General features: G+C 44.8%; 1 protein-coding gene across 7 annotated transcripts in view; it reads left to right on the top strand.

The window, feature by feature from the left end:
* Positions 1-16,178, top strand: part of CLHC1 (clathrin heavy chain linker domain containing 1) — a 32,951-nt gene extending 16,773 nt beyond the window's left edge. For 6 of the 7 annotated variants that reach the window (XM_048518420.1, XM_048518439.1, XM_048518422.1 and 3 more), the window contains 7 exons: positions 3,155-3,276; positions 5,783-5,870; positions 7,087-7,193; positions 8,023-8,197; positions 10,070-10,272; positions 13,810-13,991; positions 16,076-16,178. In XM_048518420.1, coding sequence (XP_048374377.1) covers positions 3,155-3,276; positions 5,783-5,870; positions 7,087-7,193; positions 8,023-8,197; positions 10,070-10,272; positions 13,810-13,982 — 868 coding nt within the window. In that variant the 3' untranslated portion in view covers positions 13,983-13,991; positions 16,076-16,178. The remainder of the gene's footprint in view (positions 1-3,154; positions 3,277-5,782; positions 5,871-7,086; positions 7,194-8,022; positions 8,198-10,069; positions 10,273-13,809; positions 13,992-16,075) is intronic. The other variant, XM_048518456.1, reaches the window with a different exon arrangement.
* Positions 16,179-18,639: the final 2,461 nt, after the last annotated feature.

Here is an 18,639-nt window from a genome sequence, read left to right on the forward strand (position 1 = left end):
CCTTCCTTTCTTTCTACATTCTCACCTGCTGTCTGCAATAAGCTTTTCTCTCTTCTGCCCCCCCACCCTTCTCTCCCTCAAAATGTGGAGCCAAAGGGTCTTTCAACATTCTGGCCCTTTTTTATCCCCTAGCACAACAACCTTGGTCAGAGGTAGGTTAGATATGAGGGCGGGGTGATACAGACCCAAGTAAGCTACTCCAGAAACTTCTGTGGGAGAGTGGAGATTCAAACTCTGCTTCTCCAAGATCCTAGTCTAATAATCTGCAAACTCTGGGTCACAGAGTTGACTGAGTATGTGAGTGTGTCTTCTTCAGCACCAGTAATGCTTGGCCAATTTCTTCCCTTTAAGAAGTGGCAGGATTCCAGGATTACGTAAGCTTTGGATCATTAAAGCTACCACACAACTTTGATTTTATTTTAACTACAGTAGGCCTTTCAAGCTTGAATTCCCCTGAATAGGTTGGTGTGCTGATGGCAGTCTTGTGGAAAGTTTTTTTTGTTCTTCCTTCCTTGACAGGCTTCAACTATAAAGATTCCTTCAACATGGATGCCCTTTGCTAAGCACCCTTGCTCATCTGGAAAAGCCTGATGCTAGAGCTAGCTAGGTTGGGATGCATTATGTTGACAAAATATCTCCCCTGCAGCACATGTATTGCTGTTATTGAAGAGCAGCTGCATCATGCCCCTGAACCATGTAGAGGTCATGCTTGAGGCAGAGAATGGGGAGTTGAGGGGCACAGAGCAGTGGTTCTATTTGCAACATATGTTTGCCTTTCCTTAAGGTGGGCTCGGTGGGATATCATATCACCTGCCCTTGCTACTGAATAACTTGAATTGCCATACTGATCCAGTGCTCTGTGCTTACAATAGAAGCCAAGACTTAATGGTGCCTGAAGTTCTTATGTTCCTCAATCTTTTGGTACTTCAAATTAGCTAGAGAATCCTGTGAAGTCTAACTTAGGGAAAGCACCTCTGGGCTGAAGCCACTCATGGATGAAACCCCTCAGCAACTGGTTGTCTCACCTCCAGAACATGCATATCTCCTTGGGATCTAAATGGGAAGGGGCCTCCATAAGTTTAGAACCCATGCCTATAAGGATTAAGTCCCCTAGTCTGTCCCATCTCAGGACATGTTGGAACAATACATATTACTCATGAAATTGCTTATTGGGTAGTAGTACTTGAAACCCCAAATTGTGGGATGTTTTAAAAGTGCTAATTCCAGGCAGTAATTTTACAGAAAATGTAGTTTGGCTCCACCCATATATATTCAAATAATATGAATTTATTAATACATTTGTTTGATTAATCACCAACTGTCCTATGGAATCTAGGATCAATTCCTCGGTATAGTTTCTTTGAAAAATGACCCTTCTCACAAAACCATTGAATCAGTACAATGAATATCTCTGTATGGTACTTGCAAATCTACTCAGAACACATAGGGATAAAGGGAATTCGATCATGAGGTAATAAATTGTAAATCATGTGATGAATCAGGGCAGAGAAGTTCAGTTGGAAGGTTTGCTTAAGGTTTGAAGACTGAAGCTGAGGGGGCAAAAGAGTTAGCCAGGAACAAAATGTTCAGGATCAAGGAAATTAGGGAGGCCTATGCCACAATCCTAAACAGAACTACACCTCTCAAGCATCAGTGGACTTGGATTTGTATAAGCACTTTTAAGGCGATTTCATGGCAAGTCTTGTGAACAGTCTGATGAGAGTCAGCCACATTCTGCCTCAGCCTCTGATCCATTAGTGCCTGAACGCTGTACTTTGAACTCCTTTCTCTTTGCAGTGGGCTTAGTAGTCAGAGGGGTGTATCTAGGTGGTAGAGGGGGGTCATTTGACCCAGGCACCATTCAATCTGGTTCACACATAGAGGTATATTTGTCTAGATTCTCAGCTGAACTTCCTTCCTGCTGCTGTCTCCACGCTAGTTCTCCTCCATCTGAGCAGTGCTTGGCCAGCAATGCACTGGGAGGACAGGGATCCCTGTGGCTTTGTTCTTGTCCCCAGTGTGTTGCCTCTGGTGCTGCTCAGAGGAAAAGGTTTGTTGGGGTTTTTTGTGAGGCTGCAGGTGGGGAACAGCAGGAAGCTCAGAGGAGTGCAGGGAGTTAACCCTCGGTGTTGGGTATGTGGCACCCCAGGGTTTCCCTCAGGTGCTGCTTTGTAACAGTAGGCCAACTTTAGTGGACTGTCCTTTGCATTTCCTCTGATTACATGCAAGTAGGCACTCTCACTCCTACCACAGAGCTTCTTTCTTGCAAAGAACTATCCTGGGCCTGTTTCCCTAAATTCCTGTACTCAACTAATCTTTAAAGGCATAGATCCTCATTGCAGCCTCAAGATTGCTGGCTTAGCTCCTTTCAGGGGTGTACCTGACATGGTATTACTGTTCCAAAAAAATAATTTCCCAAATTAAAAGAGGAGTGCAAGCACCCCTGGACCACAGGATGCTCAAGAAGGGAAAGTCCCAGCCGATGTTCACTCTCCTTCCCTTCCCTCCCCACACATACACACACTTGTTGCCTCCTGCAGCCTAGCTGAGAGCTTCCTATATTTCGAACACTCTCAGTTATTATTATATCAATATCTCAATATACCAATATGAGAATTAGAGGTTGGTGTGTTTTGGCTAAGCCCATGTGGGTGAGCTTCTTTTCTGTGACTTGAAAGGGGTGGGGAGGGGGAAGGCATGGATCACAGTGCGAGGGAGTGGGAAGGCTGACTATGGGCAGAGGGAAGATATCCACAGCAGAGCTGTGCTGACTGACAGATCTCTCCCATTCTGGCAGTGATGCAAATTAAAATCATGCTAGAAGTGGTCTCGCTTGCCAAGGAGAGACTGGAAAGTGAAATTGGAGCTTGAGGAAATACGACCATATAAGAAATCTTGCATGTAATGTGCTATTCGGCCTATTATGCTAGGCAGTAGTGGTGAAGCCACTCCAGGGGACGTGGGGGCACCCTGCCCCGGGTGCTCTCCTGTGTAGGGCTGTGGCGGGGGTGGGGCATTCCAGGGTGTTCTGGGGCAGGGGGCAGCGGGGGCATGGCAGGGGCAAAGGGCACACACGTGCCCCGGGCACAGTTCCCCCTCGCTATGGCTCTGCACAGCAAACACCTTGTGCATAACTGACCTTTTTCCCCCCTAGCTATTACCGAAAACTGCAGTTTGTGAATGCAGTAAATTCGTGGGAGTACACAGACAAGAGTCTTGAAAGTTTGAAGCAAATGATTGTTCAGATAAGAGTACATCAACAAGCAGCTGTACATGGTAAAAGTTTGTTTAGAATGTCACCATTCCACAGCAATTCCCCCCCCCAACAGACGAGCAGCTACAAAAAATGTGCATATGAATTTGTTTCCTCCCTTTCCTTTATTGCCTTATTCAACCCCTCTGTTCTATCCCATCTCATTAATTGTCATTAACATTGTTTTTTAAAATGTACATCTCAGTAATCTCTGCCTGGGGCATCTTCCTCATTATTCCTCAACAATTCCCTGTCTTTTAGATTCTTCCTCAGCTCATATTTTTAAAAGAAGCCTTTTGTTAAACCACTGTAACTTCATGTATGCTACTTATCTGTTGACAACTGACTCCACAATCCATTTCCATTAATTCTTTGCAAGTCCCTCAATTAAGAACATAAGAAAGAGCCTGCTGGATCAGACCAGAGTCCATCTAGTCCACCACTCTGCTACTCGCAGTGGCCCACTGCCCACCAGATGACTTTGGGAGCTCACATGCAGGATGTGAAAGCAATGGCCTCTCATGTCTTCTGTTAACTCGGTCTGCTAAGGCATTTGCAATCTCAGATCAAGGAGGATCAAGATTGGTAGCCATAAATCGACTTCTCCATAAATCTGTCCAAGCCCTTTTTAAAGCTATCCAGGTTAGTGGCCATCACCACCTCCTGTGGCAGCATATTCCAAACACCAATCACGCGTTGTGTGAAGAAATGTTTCCTTTTATTAGTCCTAATTCTCACCCCCCAGCATTTTCAATGTATGCCCCTTTGTTCTAGTATTGTGAGAGAGAAACATTTCTCTCTGTCCACATTTTCTATCCCATTCATAATTTTATAGACATTAATCATATCCCCCCTCAGACGTCTCCTCTCCAAACTAAAGAGTCCCAAATGCTGCAGCCATTCCTCATAAGGAAGGTGCTCCAATCCCTCAATCATCCTTGTTGCCCTTCTCTTCACTTTTTCTATCTCTTCAATATCCTTTTTGAGATGTGGGCTTACCTCAGAACTGAACATATAATTCCATGGGTCGCATCTCACCGTTTTATAGTATAAGGTACATAACTCTTGCAGTTTTATTATCAACTCCTTTCCTAATTATCCCCAGCATCGAGTTTGCCTTTTTCACAGCTGCCATGCATTGAGTTGACATTCCCATGGAACTATCAACTAAGACACCCAAATCCTTTTCCTGGTCTGTGACTGATAGCACTGACCCCTGTAGTGTATGTGAAGTTTGGATTTTTTGCCCCATGTGCATCATCACTCTTAACATTTTGCTACATTGAACTGCATTTGCCATTTCTTAGCCCACTCACCTAATTCATCAAGGTCCGCTTGGAACTCTTCGCAACCCTTTGTGGTTCTCACCACCCTACATAATTTGGTATCATTCCTATCTTCCAGTGTATAGAGATCATGACCCCCTTGGGCAGGGGCAGTGTTGCTTGGTGCACAGTAGATTATATGTTGATGTATTTATTGATTTAAAATATTTATGGCCAGCCTCTGCATATAAGTATCTGACTTGTTGCAGTAAGAATTGCAAAAACAGAAAAATAATAAAATATTAAGATAAAAGATGCAGCAAAAACTTCAGAAGAAAAAAGGCTTGAAAGAATAAAAGCATCTTTACTTGGCACCTAAGAATCTGTATTTTTAGCATCAGACAAATGTCAGTGGGGAAGGAGTTCCAGAGCTTGTAGAAGAAGCCTTGCCTCTGGTAGAAGAAGCCTTGCCTCTGGTGCTCACTCATGTAGCCTAGTACAGCTATACAGAGTAGAGAAGAAGAAGAGTTTGCATTTATATTCCCCTTTCTCTTCTGTAAGGAGTCTCAAAGAAACTTACAAACTATTGTTGAAGGCTTTCACTTGTCGGACATGAAGGCTTCAGATTAGATCAGTATTCTGATCGTTAAGGCTTGGGATTTGTGGCTGGCATCTTCAGAGGATCCTCTGAAGATGCCAGCCACAGATGCAGGCGAAACGTCAGGAGAGAATGCTGCTAGAACACGGCCATACAGCCCGGAAACCACACAGCACCCAAACTTACAAACTCTTTTTCCTTCCGCTCCTTGTAAGGTAGGAGGGGCTGAGAGAGTTCTGAATGAACTTTGACTAGCCCAAGGTCACCCAGCAAGAATATAGGCATGTGGAAACAAATCTGGTTCACCAGATAAGAGTAGGCCGCTCAGATGGAGGAGTGGGGAATCAAACCCAGTTCTCCAGATTAGAGTCCACCTGCTCTTAACCACCACACCATGCTGGTATTCTGGCAGAGCAGGACCCCTGCTTTAAAAAAAGAAGAAGCAAAATTAATTATCAAGAACTATTAGGGTTCTTGTCTTTCCCCAGAGGACTCTGGGAGCTATAGTTCTGCCCTGTGTGTTCTAACAGAGTTCTCAGCACTCTTAGCAAACTGCCATTGCCAGATTTTTTTGGTGGATGTCCCGTCTAAATTTCTAGCTTTCCATGGTTCCTAGTTTTGGTAGCATTAATGTCAATTTTGTTTTCTAATTGATGGATCTTTCAGGTTCAATTACCTCCAGCAGCTCGGGCCTATTTGAACATGATCCCACCCAAGCCAAGGAGGCAGCAGACATGATTGAATATGTTGAAAGGTAAAGTGAGCAGGTGGCCAGAGAGCCCTCTGGGTTGTGCACCCTCATTTCCCCTTTTCTTCTCTCTCGCTCTCTCTGTGTGTAAAGTGCCACCACGTTACAGCTGACTTATGATGACCCCAGCAAGGTGCCTTCAAGGAAAGTGAGAAGCAGAGATGGTTTGCCAGTGCCTTTCTCTGCAGGGTCTTCCTTGGTGGTCTCCCTTCCCAAGTACTGACTCTGCTTAGCTTCCAACATCTGATGAGACCAGGCCATACCATGCTGACTCCCCCCCCCCTCCCCCGCAACCTCTGTATTAGACACTCCATTTATTTATTTAAAATATATCAAGACCTGCCTTTTTCCCAACACAGTTGGCACCCAAGAGAGGCAACAACATAAAAACAAAACAATAAAGCATTGTAACACAGTGGGGCATTGTCAATCAAGTATCCAAGGGGGGGAATTTGGCTCTGTTTGGTTAACTAAATATAAGGATAACAGAAGTTTTTACTGAGTTTATAATCTATCACCTACGCTAGTCTCCACCCTGTTAAGTGAGTTGTCCATTTAATCCGGTACAGTTAAACATTTATTGTATACAGTATTTAAAAAGAAAACATAACAATTGATATAGCCAGCGAGATTGTACTTCTAGAATATACCTGGTATTAATAACTTTAGCTGCAAAACACTGCTTTAACCCGAAACAGTTTTCAACTCGTTGTGGTGGGTTTTCCGGGCTGTGTGGCCGTGGTCTGGTAGATCTTGTTCCCAATGTTTCGGCTGCATCTGTGGCTGGCATCTTCAGAGGTGTATCACAGAGGGAAGTGTGTTACACACTGTGTCCAGTGTGTTTTCAGCTTGCCCCAAATGTTCTCTTAAACAGCACAGGATGTTGATCTGGTCTCTGTGATGCATCTATTCTAGAAGTTAAATGGGGAGGCCTGCACAGAGGGGCAAAGCTCACCTTCTCATTCCTCTGCTACTTCATCACAGTTCCCACATGCTGACTGAGACACCTCAGGAAGGTATGATTTGCTTCCTACTGCAGCCAGCCGAATGAAGATAGCTGCGAGTCAGGAGCTTGAAGAAGAACGTCTTCCTGTATCGGCATCCCCTCCTCTGCAATCTGGCTGCTCTCTCAGGCTGCAAGTCCCCTTACCTAATGCAGTCCCCTTGCCAAGAATTCAGTTGCTCCTGTATTGATCCATTGCATGTTCTTTAATTTCTCTAGATTCAATGAGTTATTCGCCCGTGGAAAGTATGACTCTGCGGCAATATTTGCAGCAAACTGCCCAAGAGGAATTTTACGGAATGAAGAGACCTTGGAGAAATTCAAGGGTATGGTGATCCTTACATCTGATCGTTTCTCTTTTCAGCTTCTTTGATTGGCTGGTGCAACACACTGCCTAATGCCATCAGTATTCCAGGTGAACATTACATGGAATGCAGAGGGCTGCTCTTAGGGTTGCCACTCAAAGCTTGTGAATTCTTCAGAAACTTTTATCTATTCCATGTTTTTTGTTAGTCTGCATTTTGCATTTGGACCTCTTGTTGCTATCTTATCTCCTCTGAGTTTGGGCTGTCAGTAAATGTCCGTACAGTTTTTAAAAAGTATTTTCATTACTTCTCATTATTCCACTCAACCTCTTTCCATCTTTCCACTCCATTTTATATATTTTAACTCTGAAACCAGCATCCCTTTCCATTGATATCCACATTCTTTTACTCTTTTGAACAGAATAAGGTAAGGTAAGCAAATCCTTGAGAGACAGTGAGGTGTAGTGGTTAAGAGCAGCAGACTCGAATGTGGAGAACTGGGTTTTTCCCCTGCTCTTCCACCTGAAGCACTCTGGGTGACCTTGGGCTAGTCACAGTTCTCTCAGAACTCTCTCAGTTCTGCCTGCCTCACAAGGTGTCTGTTGTGAGGAGAGGAGGGGAAGAAGTTTGTAAGCTGCTTTGAGTCTCTTTACAGTTGAGAAAAGCAGGTATAAAAACCACTTCTTCTCCCCCCCTGCCCTACATTTTAACAATTTACTCTGAAATCAGAATTGGGGCACCTTCAATGGAATCCAAATTGGGAAGTAGGAAAGATACAAACAACTGCAGGCAAACGTGTGCTTTCTTCAAGCTTTTTTCTCTCCACCCCCTTCCCAACTTTTCTTTTCAGCTGTCGGCAGTGTTAAAGGGAAGATGCTCCCTCTGCTTATGTATTGTGAAGCTCTCGTGAGCACGAGCATGGCTCTCAAGCATCCCCTTCCTGCAAATTTGACGACAGAAGCCATCAAATGTGCCTTAGCTGAGAAACAGCTGGGTCTGGTGATGTACTGGATCACCCAGCAAAAGTAAGAGGGCCCTTGGGACCATTTCTGAGGATTGTTCAGAAAATAAAGCATGCCAAGTGCATGTCACTGGACAGTCATTTTCAACATGTGAAGCGCAGTTGTCCAAAAGCCGAGGCAGCCTGGCTCTATCAGACCAGGTGCTATGAAAAGGGCAGTGCAAGGCCAAATGATAGAGAGAACAACAGAGGCAGTCTGTTGTCTGCACCAAGCAAGCAAGCCATAGCCAAACTGAGCCTGGCATGAGTAATATTCAGAGCTGTGGACTGCGCAAGAAGCATCCACAACATGATTCTCTTCCATTCTGGCTGTGCCTCAGTTCATGTGCGAGTGGACCCCATGTTGCTCTGACCAGCAAGTATGCCCAACTTGCAGGCTTTGATTAGAATTCGGGCAGGGGTTCCAAATGTTGTTGAGTCTGTGGGTGCTTTGGGGATTTTTTAGAACATTGAGTGGGCAGGGCACCATCATAGAATGGCTTGCTGCGGGGCAGGGGCCAATGACACCCATTTGCATTGGGAGGTCCCAAAGGTTTTGTTTCCAAATAGACGCCTTTTGCAGCCAGAAACATAATGTTGTAGAGGAGCAGGAAAACTCAGGATTGACTGTTTGCTCTTAGGAAAGATATGTTTGTGGGAGGAAGAAAACATCCCAGCAAAGGCCATGACAATCGTGCATAGAGCCTCACCTACTGGGAATCACAGCATTGGGAAATTCATTGGCCAGCCGTGGTCTAGAAAGAGTTGTGATTGCTTCTCGGCAGATAGGCTATCTGTGGCTGCAAGCCATCCTTTGGCCAGCAGTTGAGTGGTGGCACACAAGTTCAATTCCTGCTTGAGAGCCCTTTCATCCCATGTGCCACTGCTAGATTCTGGCCAAAAGAGGGAAATGGCAGCAAGACCAGCCACATCTCCACAGAAACCTTATTATGCTAATAGATCAAGGTATGCTCAGGGTTGAGACTGCCTGAGAGTGGAGAGCTGAGAAAAACACAGCCCCAACCCACAAGGCTGAATGATTAGCTCCACACACCTCTGCACAAATAAGTCCCCTTCTAACAGGAGCCTCCCGAGCATCCAACAAACCACTCACCAAACTCTACTGTAGCGCACGGGGTTGTCAGTAACAAGAGAAATCCCAGTGAGCATAATCTAAAAGAGTCCTCTGGATCACAGCCATGAATCTCAGAGATGGACAGGAGTATGTCTTACGAACACAGAGTCTGGCATACACGCTCATGTGGATGCTATCATGTTGCATACTGATATGATATTCTTTTCCTTGGTGTGTCCTTGGTTCAAGCTGGCAGACTACGTCTGGGAGTTCCATGCTCTTTTGGCATGTGTGGGGCCCAACTTTGGATCAGGGATGCAGCACACCCTTAGGAGCTGCTGTTTGCCTTGCTAAAGAAAATTAACATGTGACTAGGGTTGCCAGCAGGCTTGGAGAAAAATGTCCTGTCCCTTTAACGGAGGCTTAATGTATGAAAGTGGCAGTTGGAGAATGTTGGGTTGGGTGGGCCTTTAGTTTGATCCTGCAGCGCTTTTCTTATGTTCTTATGAATGTTCTCAGATGACCCTTCAGCTCACATAAGGAGCTGGCCATGCCTTTTAGATACTGCAGATCTTAAATGAAATGTGAAGGCATCATAGAATCCACCCCTCAGTATTTGTATGTTGTAGGAATTAATAGTAATGAATAAGCTGTCTTGCAGGCAAGTTTAGAATTGATCTGCAAACTGAGTAACCATTGATATGGATCTCAAAGTTCTTTGGACAACAGTTTCTCTAAAACCCAGTAATGGTAAGTGTTATTGGAAATTTTCATAGTGCCCCAAAGTCCAGCAATTTTTCATGTTATCTTTGTTTCCTGCAGACTGTCACTCAATGAGGAAGCAGGTAATGCGCTCTATGCCTATGCAGAGGAAGATAAACATAATACATCCAAAGCTCTCGCTTTGGCTCAGATTGTCTACAGCCGGTGCGGGGCTCACAAGAAAGCTGCTCTGTGCTTGTGCAAACAAGGCCAGTTCTCTGGAGCTATGGACTACATCCACCAGTTCAAGCACTTTCCCACAGGTCGAGTCCAACGGTTTATTTATTTGGAATTTTTGCATTCCTCCTGGTTAGCCTTCTCAAGGCAGTTGTCACTACAATTGATTGCATAGTGTAATTTTAAGCTAAAACAGTAATAATGTCCAAATCAGTGATTCTTAGACTTTATCCATCAGAGGACCGTCACTTTGCTTAATTTTTTCATAGACCCTCCCTCAACCATTCCGACTTCCTCTCTTGCCAGCACATACCATATGCCAAGTGGCCCCTTTTCAGAGCATGTGCAATAAGTCACATATTACCCATGGATGTTTGCATCCTCATAAGAACATAAGAAATAGCCTGCTGGATCAGACCGGAGTCCATCTAGTCCAGCATTCTGCTACTCGCAATGGCTCACCAGGTGCCTTTGGGAGCTCACATGCAGGATGTGAAAGCAATGGCCTTCTGCTGCTGCTGCTCCTGAGCACCTGGTCTGCTAAGGCACGGGTAAATTCAGAGATCAATGAGGATTCAAGATTGGTACCCATAGATTGACTTCTCCTGCATAAATCTGTCCAAGCCCTTTTTAAAGCTATCCAGGTTAGGTGGCCATAACCACCCTCCTGTGGCAGCATATTCCAAACACCAATCACACGCTGTGTGAAGAAATGTTTCCTTTTATTCTGTCATTCCAATTCTTCCCCCTAGTATTTTCAATGAATGTCTCTTGGTTCTAGTATTGTGAGAAAGAGAGAAAATTCTCTCTCTGTCAACATTTTCTACCCCATGCATATGCTCTGGCAGGACTCTAATCATATCCCCCCCTTGTATCGCCTCCTCTCCAAACTAAAGAGTCCCAAACGCTGCAGCCTCTCCTCATAAGGAAGATGCTCCAATCCCTCAATCATCCTCGTTGCCCTTCTCTGCACTTTTTCTATCTCTTCAATGTCCTTTTTGAGATGTGTGGCGACCAGAACTGAACACAGTACTCCAAGTGCGGTCGCACCACGGCTTTATATAAGGGCATGACAATCCTTGCAGTTTTATTATCAACTCCTTTCCTAATTATCCCCAGCAGTGTAGCGCCCAGGGGGCGTGGTGGCACCTTGCCCCGGGTGCTCGCCTGTGTGGGGCCGTGGTGGGGGTGGGGCATTCCAGGGTGTTCCGGGCCGGGGGGCAGCGGGGGTATGGCAGGGACAAAGGGCACACACGTGCCCCGGGCACAGTTCCCCCTCGCTACGGCTTTTTGAAATGTGGCGACCAGAAGGTGACCAGAACTGAACATAGTACTCCAAATGCGGTCGCACCACTTCTTTATATAAGGGCATGACAATCTTTGCAGTTTTATTATCGATTCCTTTCCTAATTATCTCCAGCTGTTTGCTCTTTTCATTAAGAATTAAGCATGCATTGAGTTTACATTCCCATTGAACCATCAAATCACACGCCAAAATCCCTTTCCTGAATTTCTGTGGGACTGATAGCACTGACCCCAGTAGTGTGCATGTGAAGTTTGGATTTTTTGCCCCTATGTGCACCACTTTACATTTTGCTACGCTAGAACTGCATATCCCATGTACTTCAGCCCACTCACCTAATTTATCATCATCATAGTCCGGGCTTGGAGCTCTTTCAGAATCCTTTGTGGTTTCTACCACCCTGCATAATTTGGTATCATCTGCAAACTTGGCCACCACACTCACCTGCACTCCTACTTCTAGATCATTTCACACAGTTTAAAGAGCACTGGTCCCACATACGGATCCTTGGGGGACAATCTGTTCCCTACATCTTTCCATTGTGAGAACTTCCCATTTATACCTCCACTTCGGCTTCTGTTCCTCAAACTTAGTTTTTAATCCATAGGAGGACTTCCCCCCTCTATTCCCTTCTCACATTGTTGAGTTCTCTCAATAGTCTCTGGCGAGGAACTTTGACAAAAGCCTTTTGGAAATCCCAGACAAAGTCCACCGTTCCCCCCTTATCATCATTTCTGTTTACACCCTGAAAGAACTCCCCAGTAAGCCTAGAAAGATGTAGGATCTGCTCTCTACAAAAAAAGCCATGCTGACTCCTTCCTCAGCAGTATCTTGCTTTTCTACATGTTTTATAATTTTATCTTTAATGATAGATTCAATTAATTCAATGGTAGAACAGATGTCAAACTGACTGGCCTGTAATTTCCCGGGTCCCCCCTAGACCCTTTCTTAAAGATTGGTGTGACATTGGCCATCTTCCAGTCTTCAGGGATGGAGCCTGATTTCAGGGATAAGTTGCATATTAACGTGAGAACATCAGCAATTTCATGCTTGAGCACTTTAAGAACTCTTGGATGAATGCAATCTGGGCCAGGGGATTTGGTAGCATTTAGTTTATCAATGGCTGCCAGAACTTCTTCCTTGTCTACCACTATCTTCGCTAGTTCCTCGGATTCACCTCCTAAGAAGCTTGGTTCAGGTGCAGGAATTTTCCTCACCTCCTCTTGGGTGAAGACAGATGCAAAGAATTCAAAACAGTACAGTAAGACTCTTTACCAGCTATGCTTTAGAAGGCAGCTGAAGAAAATGTTTTTATTTTCTATAAAGTCAGAACTCTTTCCCCCTCCTCCTCCTTGCTTGCAAGGTTGGGGAGCTATATTGGGGGAAGGAAGGTTTCCCCACTCCATTTTGGTGCACTGATCGGCATAGCCATTACTCCATATGATGAACCTTTGGCTGTGATTCTCATATCGTGGGTTCGTGTCTTCAAAGAAACCACATTGAAAAATTTAAAAAACAGGGCAACTGTCTGTTGCCAGAGTCAGCAGAAACAGCTGAGTTGATTCGTGTAGTTTATTTACTGAAAAGCAGCCTGGATGGGATGCAATGCAGAGGAAGATCCCAGGGTAGTTCGCAAGAACGTCATGAAATAGAGGATTCAAGTTATAGAAAATGATGCATGTTTTAAATGAAAGTGAGAGCTTTACTGGGCAGTAGAAAAAACCCGCTCTGTCCTCAGATGCTTTATCTTTTTGTCCTGTCTGGACAAAAAATGAGGAGACGGGGTTTTTTTTAAAGGATGTCTTATTTTGGTTGTGTGGAAAAAGCCAGAGAGCTGCTGCTCCCATTCCTAAAAAAAATTGTGCGTGGTCTGTTTTCCTATAACCTGGGTGACATCAGAAGGATGCTACCTCTGTCTATACAAAGGACCACCAGACTCCCTCATGGATCCACAGCCCCCCACCCCACCCCACCCCCTCAGTTTGCTGTCCCAGATAAAATCAGGACTGCTGTGAAATGCATTGCAAATTGATCTGAATAGAAAGGTCTTAATACCCCCCACCCCAAAAAAAGCCTCCTTGGTGAGGAATTCCAAAGGAGAGGTGCCACTACTGAGGAAGCCCATTCCTTATAGCTTCTTACTCTCCCACCAATAGCTTCAGCGGTGTCAGTTAAAGTTAGACAGAGAGGGGCAATCTGTCTGCTTACTACATCAAGCTAGAGGTGGAGTACAAGAAACAGAGTATCATCCTTTTCTGCTTGCAGACTTCCATGGGAATTTTCTGAGTGTACAGACCTCTTTTCTCTTGCTTGGTTTCAGATGATTATATCTACCTGGTGAAGAACTGTCCTAATGTAAAGCTCATCCGCTGCCTTACTCAAGAATACAATGGGAAACCGCCCGCCTTGTCCCTTGGAGCAACGGTGCTCTTTCTCTCCAGAATGGGAACTAAACCGTATTGCACAATGCAGTATTGGAGGAAATTTCATTAAGGAAGTGAGGTGAGCAACAGCCAGGCTTTTTACACAATATTTTCACTCAGAAGTTAAATAGTGTCGTGTTTCTAAATGTTCACCCTTTTTATCTCTTTTTATCTTTGCCTCTCTCATCCCACTCTGTGTTGTTTGTTACCTGTCCCAGGATAAGCTGCTCAATGGTTACTATCAGCAGGAATGTTGTAGCTTCTGAGAGGCTAATAAAATGTACTCTGGCATCAGCTTTCATAGGCCCTTTTCGCACACACGGTTTGTTCTGGATTAAATATTTGTGGTCGTCACGGTTTTTGCTTGTTATTTGCACATACTAGCTATGGAATGCGGTTCAACCCCTACTCTGCCGCCCATTCGAGGTGTCCCCTCACATTTTTCCTGTTGCTCGATGCTTCTGCAACTTTTTCAGATAAAACGGTTTCCCTCCACATTTCTGCCCCTATGTGCGAAACGTCACGCTACTGAGCAGGTGTTCGGAATCACGAACCCTCATGCATGCAATTTCTCCCAGCCAATCTGAGCAAGCACTTCGCTGCCAGTTGCGCACGCAGATTTTACTGTTCTGTTTCCGTCTCACTCACCGCCTCCCCTCACGCTTTAGCCAGTCAGGGTATTGCATTGTCTCACTGCATGAGGTCTCGAGAAAAATTAGATCTCTGGCGCAACGGGTGTCAGTGGAGACTGTGAGATAAACACCTTTAATCGGCAGCTCATTGGCTACGTTACGTCCTCGCCTCGGAGACTTAAAATGGATGGTCAGGTCAGCTCAGTCACCAACTCTGTGATGCCTCTTGGTAGGGGTGTGTCATGGCGGAATGACGAGACGAGGGATCTGATTGCAGTATGGGGGGAAGGAGGAAGTACAGCACTCCCTAAAGTCCAGCTACAGAAACTTAGATGTTTTTGAGAAGGTGGCGGTGGAGATGCGCCTCAGGGGGCACAAGAGAACTGCCCTTGAGTGTAGGACAAAAGCAAAAACTTTAAAACATGACTTCAAAAGAGTTAATCAGCCCAACAAAACTTCTGGTAATGGTCCTCAGACCATGCCTTACTTTGAAGAGCTGGAGCAGATATTGGGGGGGGGGGGGAGAAGCGTTAACGGAATGTGTAGTGGGTGCTTCTGCCAACGCTGTGTCAAGGGACAGCGCCTCGGCACACTCAACGCGAGACATCTCGAGGTAATGTCAGCCAATGGGAAGATTGGCGTGTCGTCATCTCGTGGCAACGTCACAGTGTGACAACGTGATGACAGGGCCAAACATCACAAACGACATGCCCAGGAACAGCCAAGCAGCCAATCAGAATTCTCGTTTGCATCGTGATTCGGTACGCAATGCAAACTATCCGGGTTTCCCTGGATCTGGACGGTTCCAGAACAAATCAGGTCGAAGTGCGCAAGCGGTCGATGCCTGAGTGACTGAACCAGCAACAAAAAGGTTGGGATGTCGATGCACATTGCAGTAATTCCAGAGCAAACCTTGTGTGCGAAAAGGGCCATAGGCAACATATCTGAGTAGCAGATGCTGGGAAGAAACAATAGGGGAGAGGCCGAGACTTTCTGCTGATGTTGCCTCCAGGCACTGGTATTCAAAGGTTTACTGACTTTGAACGTGGTGGTTCCCTTTGGTCACCATAGCTTTAAAAGAGAATGGAAATCAAAAAGAGCAGTCAAAATTGGGACATACATTTTTGGTTAATTAGCTTGGGCTTGTTGAATATTCATTGTACCAGGTCTGCACACCTGCATAAAATGCAGCAAGTTGTGTTTTGCATCCACAAATCATCAACAATTCTTCTGGTCAAGTTGTGAAACCACTTCTTTTCTGCACAGCACCAGCATGGTCCAAGAAGATGAGTGACAGGAATACTTTTGGGATGCGTTGTGTGATGGAGTTTGAGAGGCGGTGGCAGATCAGCATTCTAAAATCTGTTTTGCATATTTTCTCTATCTGTTGAGCGACTTGAAATAGATGAATTGTTCCTGTTCTTAACATTTGCCAAAATCTATGCAAGCTTCTGTTTAAGAGCAAACTCAAGCCAGAACTGAAATGCATTCAAATGTTTTCTTTCACTTTCTTTTTTTCCCCTTCAAATTTAGATGTGTTGGAACAAATGATGATAAATGATTCACGCTGTACTGTGGAGGAGTGGAAAGAGATAGCCGAAATATGTTACCGAAGCAGGAAAATAAAACTGGGCAAGCTCCTCATCTCAATCCTGACCGTGCAGGACGGAGTGGTTGAACTCCCTCCGGATGATGATGGGGCCAAGTTAATGGAACATGTTTTCTTGTAATTCCCCTGCCAAGCACATGGGGGAGCACTTTGCCCTCAGAATCGCTTCAACGGGTTGGATGAACCACAGAAGGATTTGTGGTTTTTCTCCCTTCTTCAAATCGTAATTTAAAATCTGAGTGTCTGTTTTAAATGGAAAATAGCACATGTGGCCATTGTATGTGTAGAACACTACTCATGCATTAATATTTGAAAATAGTTACCCTTGTCTCAAATAAAACTCTTTTGTTTTGCTTTTCATCAAATTGGTTGGGTGCCAGTACACTTTTCAGTTTGCTTCACTTTTCATTTCATATCTCCCACCCCCTGCTTTTCTTCCTGAAATGGTTTCTTTTCCCACAGACGAAAAACTGCATGCTTTTTAAATTTGAAAAATGTAGTATTGTACAATGATACCTGTACACTTAGGTACAAAGGTTTTTGCCCCCTTCTCCAGAGCCCAAATTTAAACTTGCGTGGAAGTTATTTCCTCTCCCCAGGCAACCATGGGAGCTGTAGTTCTCTGAGAGAGGTTAGCATCTTGACATAACATTCCTAGCATTCAAATGGTCCAACTCCAAAATGTCAGGAAGGGTGTGGGTCATTTGCCTAGCAAGAGCCACAGAGCAAGCACTGTGTTCGTTCCTCTTTTCCTGTAGAGCATTTGTTTGCTTTTTAAAGAACTTGGTTTTACCTGACCAAAGCAGGAAGTAGAGCTTAGCTCCGACTCCAGAATATGCTGGAAACTGGGCAGCTTCCTTGTGCAAAGAGGATGCAGAAAGCTGCTGCTGTCAACATGCTTATGGAGTTGGGGGAAGGGAGAGAAGGCAATCCAATCCAGGCATCTATTCCATCTATAATCTATAATCCTCCTCCTATCTTCCTGTGATTTCCCCTGCTTTTTCTGTTACTAGTTTTTATGTTATTTGAGAATGGAGGTGATAGTACAGGAAGAAAGGTCTTCTTCCAGATGGATGGTATGATCTGTAAAAACTGAATCGCAATCACCCATTTATATCCCAAGCATTTAATGCAATCTGCTCCCATATGGGGCATATTGTTTTGCATGTAGTCATGAGGGCCAGAAAAGTCTATTGGCTTGTTCTGTAAGTTGGCACTCAGGTTTTGCAATGCTGACTTATTTTTACACTTGTGACCATGCACTTTCTTTCCCCCCAGTTTTCAGCTATTCTGCCAGCTCTGCTGAAAGGAATATTGTCAGAGCTTCTTGTGCTGTGGCTCCCACGGAACGGTTGAGCATTCTTGCTGATGGTACTCTCGCATCTGTTTGGATTGTGCCTAAAGAGTTTTCGTAGAAAATTTATGTTATGTTGCCTTTTGTTCCTTGAAGGAAGAAAGGTAGCATATAAATACTATAAATAGTTTCAGTAAGCCAGCATGGTGTAGCGGTTAAGAGTGGTGGACTCTTATCTGGTGAACTGGACGGTTAAGAGTAGTGGACTCTTATCTGGTGAACTGGGTTTGTTTCCCTGCTTCTACATATGAAGCCCTCAGAATTCTCTCAGCCTCACCTACCTCACAAGGTGTCTGTTGAGGGAAGAGGAAGGGAAGGAGTTTGTAAGCTGCTTTGAGACTCCTTACAGGAGAGACAGTTGTGTATAAATCCAAACTCCTCTTCGTCGTCGTCTTCGTTGTCGTCGTTTCCTCCTCCTCCTCCTCCTCCTCCTCCTCCTCCTCCTCCTCCTCCTTATTACCCCCATTTTTCAGAAGGGATTGGAGAAGGAAACCAAGGCCCCCTATACTTGAACATAGGATTTGAACTGGGGGCTTCTGCATATAAGGTTTTTTGTTCTGTTTTCCTCCCATTGTGCTAGATTGGTTCTCAGTTCAAGCACAAAAGACACCTACATGTATTTTAGAAAGGAAATGACTATCCCAGTGTCATCATGCCATGAGGCCAAATATCAGTTAACCAGTGTTGAATTTCACAGCGAGAGGGCCTTTTGGTAAGAAAACCCAGCCATGGTCATTCATTTGTGAACAGGATGTTTGGTGATTTTTAAATTTAATATCTGTAGTTCTATTAAGCCATCAAACTATTGCTGTCACTTGGCCAAAAAGAAAGCTTGGCAGTTGTTTCCTAAGGGCTTGAATCAGCCTTGGGACTCTTTAAATGCAGCTCCTACCTTCCCACTACCCCACCCCTGAGACTTGCCCGTGGATGTTTGAAGCAACTGTGGGCGTTTTGCTTGGCTGGCAATGCCAGTGTACACACGAGGTGCTGCAACCTTGGGAACGAGAAGGTGCTCAGCTACAAAGCCTCTGACAGATTTGGACACTCTGGCAGAACCTTCCAAAAGTGAGGGTGGGAGAGTGGGGAAAACACAATGCTAGCATGAACAGGAAATATCAAGGTACAGTTGATC

Source organism: Sphaerodactylus townsendi, linkage group LG01 (assembly GCF_021028975.2).
Source record: "Sphaerodactylus townsendi isolate TG3544 linkage group LG01, MPM_Stown_v2.3, whole genome shotgun sequence".
Lineage (NCBI taxonomy): Eukaryota > Metazoa > Chordata > Lepidosauria > Squamata > Sphaerodactylidae > Sphaerodactylus > Sphaerodactylus townsendi.